The following is an 8,982-nucleotide window of genomic DNA, read 5'->3' as shown; positions in this document are numbered from 1 at the left end:
TCAATTTAGACTTGTTTATATTTTTTCGTTTGGACTTTTATTATATTTTCCTTCGGGTTTATATGATCCGTTCATCCTTTTTTGACTCCTCAAAATTCAAGAGTCTATCCTAAATTGAGGTAAATTATATGGCCTTCCAAATACAGTTTCGATTCCTAACATCACTGAAGAGACATTAATTGTCGAAATCCGGATATGGTGTACAAAAATCTTTGCACCTTTTGTTTGCGGTATACCATCTTTGCCGCAAGTTTATTGTTTTCTATTTGGTATTAATTTATAAAAAAGATCCATTTATTACACCTGGTGATCCGTTTATTTGGCAATCACTAATGGCAGTCGGCAGGGTTTAAGAACATTTGTTGTTTGACCTGCTAGTCAAATGCGTTTTGTTAAAATATGCTTTTTCTATTTTTTGGTCTTTTGGAAAATGTTGTTTGTGCTGTATTTAGACCCCTCTAACAAGAAATTTGTTTTGCATGCACACGTATAAAAATTGCGGTTTTTATCCAACGCAATCATAGGTTTGAACGTTGTTTTCAATTTAGGTGTATCGAACTTCCGGATATCCCAATAAGAAGGCAAGACGACGGGAGGTTTGTTTTTTTGGAATACTTTGATCTAATTGTACAAGGGTCCTTATTTTTAAGTTACAGGATTTCATAAAATGACCCAATCCATTCTTTCGACAACTGATGCAAGCATGATTATTTTCGGTTCAAAGTTCAGTTTGATTATATGAATCGAATTCTGGTTTTCTACTTCGAATAGATTTAGAAAAAATAAGCATTGGAGTGGTTGGTTGAACCTTTGACACTTGTGACCTTTGTCGTGTTTTTATTATGACAAACTGTTTCTAAGGGTTAATATATAGGCCTACGTATGGACCGCCGTTTGGAACATAATTGTGTAAATAAGAAGCATAGCAATAAACAAGGGTACGTGTTACCAGACAGTTTTTAAATCTATTTTGTTTCATATTTTTTTTATTGGATTTGTATATTTTTTCTGTCATTAATACAACAAAATAAGCTACAACAATGAAACAATCCGAAGTAATTAAATTTGATTTTATCATGTCTTGCATAATATTTCTCAGAAAATGGTTGAAACAATGCTTCTGTAATAATTCCACATGGTGGAATTTTTAACTGTGATTTGTAAACCATTGTAGGTCTTGATTGGGAAGATAACTTATACTGAAACTTGACTATAATTGCTATATAAGATCATATAATGTACATGATGATGATGATGGATGGCTGCTTAACGTCCAGCGGCAAATTAAAATGCATATTCAGGACGAGAACATGTTAATGTAATATGAATATTTACCCTGCTTTGTACTAGACCGACATGCTGAGCCGAATTTTTAACGTGCTAGTTCACAGGATAACAGTCCGCAGGAAGACATGTCACCTTACCCGGACACATTATTCTGACTCCGAGCCATCCAGTCTTTGCTCTTACTCCTTAATGCCGCGTGCTTAGCGGAGAAGCAGCAAATACCAATTTTAAAGTCTTTGGTTTGACCCGGCCGGGGTTCGAACCCACGACCTCCCGCACTCAAGGCGAACACCCTACCAAGAGACCACCGAGCCGGTATATAATGTACATGTGTAAGCTCATAATCCTACATCCTGTCGATATACTGTTTTCTTATATTTTAGCATTGCACAAGGTCATTTGATTCTCAACTGTTAATGACATCTTTTCACTAAATCCTTTGGTTATGTTCTGATTGATACTTAAGCCTGGATAACATCATTTATTCATTAGTTGTAATTGGCTTTGAACTAGCTTTCAGTAACTTGGAGTACTCTTAGATCAGTGCTTTGTGTCAATTGTTTTTTTTTTTGTTAGTTGATTTGTGCTCGTACCGATCTAATGAGTTAAGCCATTTGCAACTGATTTTTAGAGTTTGTTCTTATATACTGTATCATGTGTGTTGCTTATATTGTTTATTTATTTAATTATGTTTCTCATTGTTGAACGCCGTACGGTTACCTATAATGCTTTTATCCACGTGATTTGAACTATGGTGTATAGTCTCATTGGCAATCATACCACATCTCCTTATTTTATATGAATTTGGTCTTGGTAAATAGATCGTTTGAAGAAACCGAGTAAGAAACTGATCGCAAACTGTAGTACAATGAATTTTGAACATCATTGTTAACCTATTTTTGATAAATAAGCAGGTTGCAGTCATTTACGTATACCACACACCTTCTTCTATTTTGGAAACAGTTTCTTTTATAGGCCAATGGTATTGGAGGTCTGTGCAGTTAAACCAAGCTTTTAATGCATATTTGCCGGTCTGATAAGATAGCTTTTAAGACAAAATTGTCAAAAACCCATTTTAGGTGATACATCTATGTATCAAAATCGCCTTGGTAGTAAAGGTTCCCTAACATGACATGCTAAATTGTGTCTCAAAATTACTTGTTGATGTTCTTCACCAAAAACATTTGTAATGACCGAGGTTTCCAACTTCACTCTGCAGCTATTATAAATTCATATAAATCGCGGACGGGACTTTCCTTTGGTTTATAATCAACAGTTATTAAGAGATAAAAGATTGAAGTTACATTTATAAAGAACAACACATATTTTGTCGAACTTTTTAAAATTCTGATGCCCTGTAATACCTATATTCTTTACAATGAGTTGTGTGGGGGAAAACGAGGATATATGAGAATGATAAAAAAGACACTAAGATTTCGAAGATTGTACATGCGACGATTCAAGTACTTTATATATGTCTCTGTCTTTATTGACATACTCAATAAATGAACTAACAGGGGGTCTCATTGGGGGGTTCTGATCCCGGATCCCGCTTACACTATGTACGTAAGCAATTCTCATTTTTTTTTTTGTAATTTCCCGTATCCTGCTAGACTTCATTTGCCGTTTTCACGGCACAATAATTTGACTTTCACGTGTCACGCTTACAAAAAATCGACAATCCCGCGTCACGCTTAGACCCCAATGAGACCCACTTAACAGAGAGCAGTGTTAAATTACATGACACGTCATTTGAGCACCTTTTACGATCTGATAACTTCGAATTTTGAGATTTTTCTGTCATTGCTTTTTGATTCTTTATGCTTGCCCTGCTACATGCACATCAAGACTTCATTTCCCGTTTTCACGGCACAATAATTTGACTTTCACGTGTCACGCTTACAAAAAATCGGCAATCCCGCGTCACGCTTAGACCCAAATGAGACCCACTTAACAGAGAGTAGTGTTAAATTATATGACACGTCATTTGGGCACCTTTTACGATCTGATAACTTCGAATTTTTGAGATTTTTCTGTCATTGCTTTTTGATTATTTATGCTTGCCCTGCTACATGCACATCAAGCTTCTCATGAATCTTCCTGGAATTTCTGATATATTTTGATTTCTACTTGAAATATCAATATTATAATTTCTATGACAATATTCTATCTAATTTTATTTTCGTAAAATTTAATCTGTACTTAAAAATATACTCTTTCGGAAAAAAACGCAAGCTAGCAAAGGGTATGGGTGACATATTCTCAAATTATAATTTATAAAGTAAATGTCAGACACATCTTAGTTAAATTTTATTTATATATAATAATAATAATAATTTTATTTTGCAAATTACACCCATATGGGTCAAGCAAAAACACAAAATATAACACAGTATTAATACAACAGTCAAGAATTACAAGTATAAACATAAAACAAAAACATAGTTATAATAATGTAACTTTTGATGGACATGGATCTCATTTTGGCAACTCCAAATATTGCTTAATATAGTCACCAACTGCTGTCAAAAGTTCAGATTCAAGCCTTAAAAGCACAACTGTATATATATATATTTGCGAAAGCAAATTTACAGATCTAACATTGTTGGGCTGATGTTTAGACGAGTTGTATATATATATAAACAAGTCTAAATTGAAAACAACGTTCAAACCTATGATTGCGTTGGATAAAAACCGCAATTTTTATACGTGTGCATGTAACAAATTTCGTTGTAGAGGGTCTAAATACAGCACAAACAACATTTTCCAAAAGACCAAAAGAGTGAAAAAAAAATATATTTTAACAAAACGCATTTGACTAACAGGTCGAACAACTGATGTTCTTAAACCCTGCTGACTGCAATTGACGATTGCCAAATAAATTGATCACAAGGTGTAACAAAATGGATCTCTATATTAATTTTATAACCAAGTAGAAAACAATAAGCTTGCGGCAAAGATGATAAACCACAACATGAGGTGCTAAATTTATTTATTCATTTTTTTTATTTATTTTTTTTCTTACACCATATCCGGATTTCGACAACTAATGTCTCTTCAGTGATGTTAGGGATCGAAAAGTATTTGGAAGGCCATTTAATTTACCTCAATTTAGGATAGACTCTTGAATTTTAAAGAGTCAAAATAGGATGAACGGATTATATAAACCGGAGGGAAAATATAAAATAATACAAGCCCAAACGAAATAAATATAAACAAGTCTAAATTGAAAACAACGTTCAAATCCATGATTGCGTTGGATAAAAACCGCAATTTTTATACGTGTGCATGTAACAAATTTCGTTGTAGAGGGTCTAAATACAACACAAACAACATTTTCCAAAAGACCAAAAAGAGTGAAAAAATATATTTTAACAAAACGCATTTGACTAACAGGTCGAACAACTGATGTTCTTAAACCCTGCTGACTGCCATTGACGATTGCCAAATAAATTGATCACAAGGTGTAACAAAATGGATCTCTATATTAATTTTATAACCAAGTCGAAAACAATAAGCTTGCGGCAAAGATGATAAACCACAACATGAGGTGCTAAATGTTTTTTTTTTTACACCATATCCGGATTTCGACAACTAATGTCTCTTCAGTGATGTTAGGGATCGAAAAGTATTTGGAAGGCCATTTAAATTTACCTCAATTAAGGATAGACTCTTGAATTTTAAAGAGTCAAAATAGGATGAACGGATTATATAAACCGGAGGGAAAATATAATACAAGCCCAAACGAAATAAATATAAACAAGTCTAAATTGAAAACAACGTTCAAACCTATGATTGCGTTGGATAAAAACCGCAATTTTTATACGTGTGCATGTAACAAATTTCGTTGTAGAGGGTCTAAATACAACACAAACAACATTTTCCAAAAGACCAAAAGAGTGAAAAAATAAATTTTAACAAAACACATTTGACTAACAGGTCGAACAACTGATGTTCTTAAACCCTGCTGACTGCCATTGACGATTGCCAAATAAATTGATCACAAGGTGTAACAAAATGGATCTCTATATTAATTTTATAACCAAGTAGAAAACAATAAGCTTGCGGCAAAGATGATAAACCACAACATGAGGTGCTAAACTTATTTATTTATTTTTTTTATTTTTTTTTTTTTACACCATATCCGGATTTCGACAACTAATGTCTCTTCAGTGATGTAAGGGATCGAAAAGTATTTGGAAGGCCATTTAATTTACCTCAATTTAGGATAGACTCTTGATTTTTAAAGAGTCAAAATAGGATGAACGGATTATATAAACCGGAGGGAAAATATAATACAAGCCCAAACGAAATAAACATAAACAAGTCTAAATTGAAAACAACGTTCAAACCTATGATTGCGTTGGATAAAAACCGCAATTTTGATACGTGTGCATGTAACAAATTTCGTTGTAGAGGGTCTAAATACAGCACAAACAACATATATATATATATTGCGGTTTTTATCCAACGCAATCATAGGTTTGAACGTTGTTTTCAATTTAGACTTGTTTATATTTTTTCGTTTGGGCTTGTATTATATTTTCCCTCGGGTTTATATGATCCGTTCATCCTATTTCGACTCTTTAAAATTCAAGAGTCTATCCTAAATTGAGGTAAATTACATGGCCTTCCAAATACCGTTTCGATCCCTAACATCACTGAAGAAACATTAATTGTCGAAATCCGGATATGGTGTACAAATTTTTGCACCTCATGTTTGTGGTATACCATCTTTCCCGCAAGTTTATTGTTTTCTGTTTGGTATTAAATTAATATTAAGATCCATTTTGTTAAATCTTGTGATCAATTTATTTGGCAATCGTCAATGGCAGTCAGCAGGGTTTAAGAACATCAGTTGTTCGACCTGTTAGTCAAATGCGTTTTGTTAAAATATACTTTTTCACTCTTTTTGGTCTTTTGGAAATTGTTGTTTGTGCTGTATTTAGACCCCTCTACCACGAAATTGTTTTACATGCACACGTATAAAAATTGCGGTTTTTATCCAACGCAATCATAGGTTTGAACGTTGTTTTCAATTTAGACTTGTTTATATATATATATATATATACAAGTCTAAATTGAAAACAACGTTCAAACCTATGATTGCATATATATATATAGACCCCTCTAACAAGAAATTTGTTTTGCATGCACACGTATAAAAATTGCGGTTTTTATCCAACGCAATCATAGGTTTGAACGTTGTTTTCAATTTAGACTTGTATATATATATATATATATATATATTAAAATTTAAAAAATGTGTCCCGTGCTTGCGTGCTGAGAACTTTAAAAGAATAGAAAACATTGAATTAACAGACCATTTGGTCGTAATGCCGATTGTACCATATAAGCATGAACATATCATTATTTTGAAGATGAATACATAGCATTATTCCATTGCCATCCACGTCCGTAAAGAGTGGATTTATAAGTGTAAACTTTAGGCAAATTCATCACCTAAAAAGTAAAATTTCGCTTTTCGTTTCATAACTTGGTAAGCCATTTCTAATTATGATTCTAATATAGCTCCTTGTATTATATGTTAACTATTTTAGTTTTCTATATTTCAGAGACAGCAACATGGCTACCAATTCCACTTTCTGTAATATCTGCGAATTGAGACATCTTTCAAATATGTCAACTAGTTGGTGTCCTGAATGTGAACAGTGTCTTTGTTCAGAATGTAAGGAGCATCACGGCATTGCCAAAATATTACGTAATCATAAGCTAATACCAATTGAAGATTACAAGAAATTACCTCCCTTTATATCTGAACTTCGTCAGAGTTGTCAAGAACATAACGAAAATTACCAGCTGTATTGTCCATCTCACGAAATCTGTATTTGCTACAAGTGTATAAAATGTCATGGGAAATGTGGCGCTGTTCCGCTAGATGATATGCTGAAAGATATTAAAACGTCCGAAATGTACAAGGACTTGGAACAAATTATGACTGACATGCTCGAAAATATTAGAGAAATTAAAAATGACCGACACAACATATCAGACATCGAAACAGAAAAGGAGAAACAACTGGAAGAGATCCGTCAAATGAGATTATTAGTCAATAATCACCTTGACAAGCTAGAAGAAAAGTTAAAAATTGAGATTGAAGAAACAGTCAGAAAAACTACTGAGAAGATCAGAAAGACTATAGTATTAGTTCACGAAACTGAGCAGAAGATATCTAAGAATATAGCAGACCTAAATGATATTCAAAGTTACGCGTCAGATCTCCAGACTTTTCTTGGCATGAAAGAAATGCAAACTAGAATATCAGAAAACGAAAAAAGTATGCAGTCATTACTTGACGATGATCTTTTACAGCAAAGGGTAATAAAATCGGCAGTTGATACAAATATAGGGAACTGCTTGTCTGAACTAAAAGTATTCGGATCTGTAGAGATTCTAACCAAACAAGAGAGATTGTCGCTTAGAAAGAGGAAAAATAAACAAGCACAACTGTTAGCAGTACAGAAACAACAATCTATTCAAGATATAACATTGAACCAAGTACAAACAATGACATCCAATGGCGGTACCATACGTGGTTGCTGTGTCACAACAGAGAATCACTTGCTTTTAACACTTCACTCACAGAGAAAACTAAGCCTAATGGATTTTCATGGGTCCTGCCTAGTCACTATTCCAATTGAAATCGGTGACTCATACGATGTTACATTTCTCGACGACAATCACAATGTTGCTGTCACTTCAGGTAAATATGATATTCTTCATGGAATCAACATTATACATTTGCCTCCAGGATATTAGTGATGTTTATCGAACTACCGGGAAAACCTTACAACATAGCAAGTAGTGATGAAAAAATACTCTGTGTTGTAGTGAACATGGGTATATATCAAATTAATAAATACGATTATAAAATATCAACCTTTATTAAAGGGGATTTTCCTCTCGAATCATTCGTAATGACATCTGAAGACAAAATATATTATTCGAACGATAAAAGCTCTGTCATATGTACCAATCATTCAGGAGAAACGCTTTGGGAATTCAATTATAAAAGTGTCCTGAGGCAGCCACGTGGTGCTACATTTGACAATAATGGGAACCTGTATATAACTGGAGAGTCATCGTGTAACGTTGTAGTCCTGTCAAGTGATGGTAAACATCATAGAGAAATCCTGACGGGGTCGGACGGTCTACAAGGACCATCAGCAATATTCTTTGACAAAGATGAAAAAAGGTTGATTGTCTCCAGCGGCAATGCAACACTTTTAATTTTCAATGTTTCGTCAGCTTGAGAGAGGATATAATAAATTTAAATTTTGAGAACATTTAATGTTTGATGTAATTAAATATGTATATTAGTCTTAGACACATTGAAGAAGAACGTTTTTCTGTTCTGTTCACCTCTCTGCATGGTTCTGACGTAAAACGTACATTGAAATACAAAACAAACGAGTAAATTACTATATGTATACTAGGAATCATAAGGATTATAAGGATTCGATTTGTTTTGTAAGGAAATGATGATAATTATTATCTTTATTTTTTAAGAAAATAACTTGTTTTCAAACCAAAGGCTGAATATTTTGTAAGTTTAACATGACACTGCTTAAACTGACGTTAAAAATTCATATTGAAGGTACATTTTGAAATTGCTGTTTTGAAGTTGTCACTACTTCTCACTGGCAAAGTTGATCTTAGGTACATGGACTTGTT

The 8,982-nt window shown here is 33.4% G+C and overlaps 1 protein-coding gene across 1 annotated transcript; it reads left to right on the top strand.

The window, feature by feature from the left end:
* The first annotated feature begins 560 nt into the window (after window positions 1-560).
* Window positions 561-8,585, top strand: LOC127724706 (E3 ubiquitin/ISG15 ligase TRIM25-like). Its single transcript, XM_052231785.1, has 2 exons — window positions 561-596; window positions 6,864-8,585. Exon 2 carries the CDS (start codon window positions 6,874-6,876, stop codon window positions 8,065-8,067), a length of 1,194 nt encoding a protein of 397 aa, XP_052087745.1. The 5' UTR covers window positions 561-596; window positions 6,864-6,873; the 3' UTR covers window positions 8,068-8,585.
* The last annotated feature ends 397 nt before the right edge of the window (window positions 8,586-8,982 follow it).

This window comes from Mytilus californianus, unplaced genomic scaffold (assembly GCF_021869535.1).
Source record: "Mytilus californianus isolate M0D057914Y unplaced genomic scaffold, xbMytCali1.0.p SCAF_14, whole genome shotgun sequence".
Taxonomy (NCBI): Eukaryota; Metazoa; Mollusca; class Bivalvia; order Mytilida; family Mytilidae; genus Mytilus; species Mytilus californianus.
This window is presented reverse-complemented; position numbering and strand designations above follow the sequence as displayed.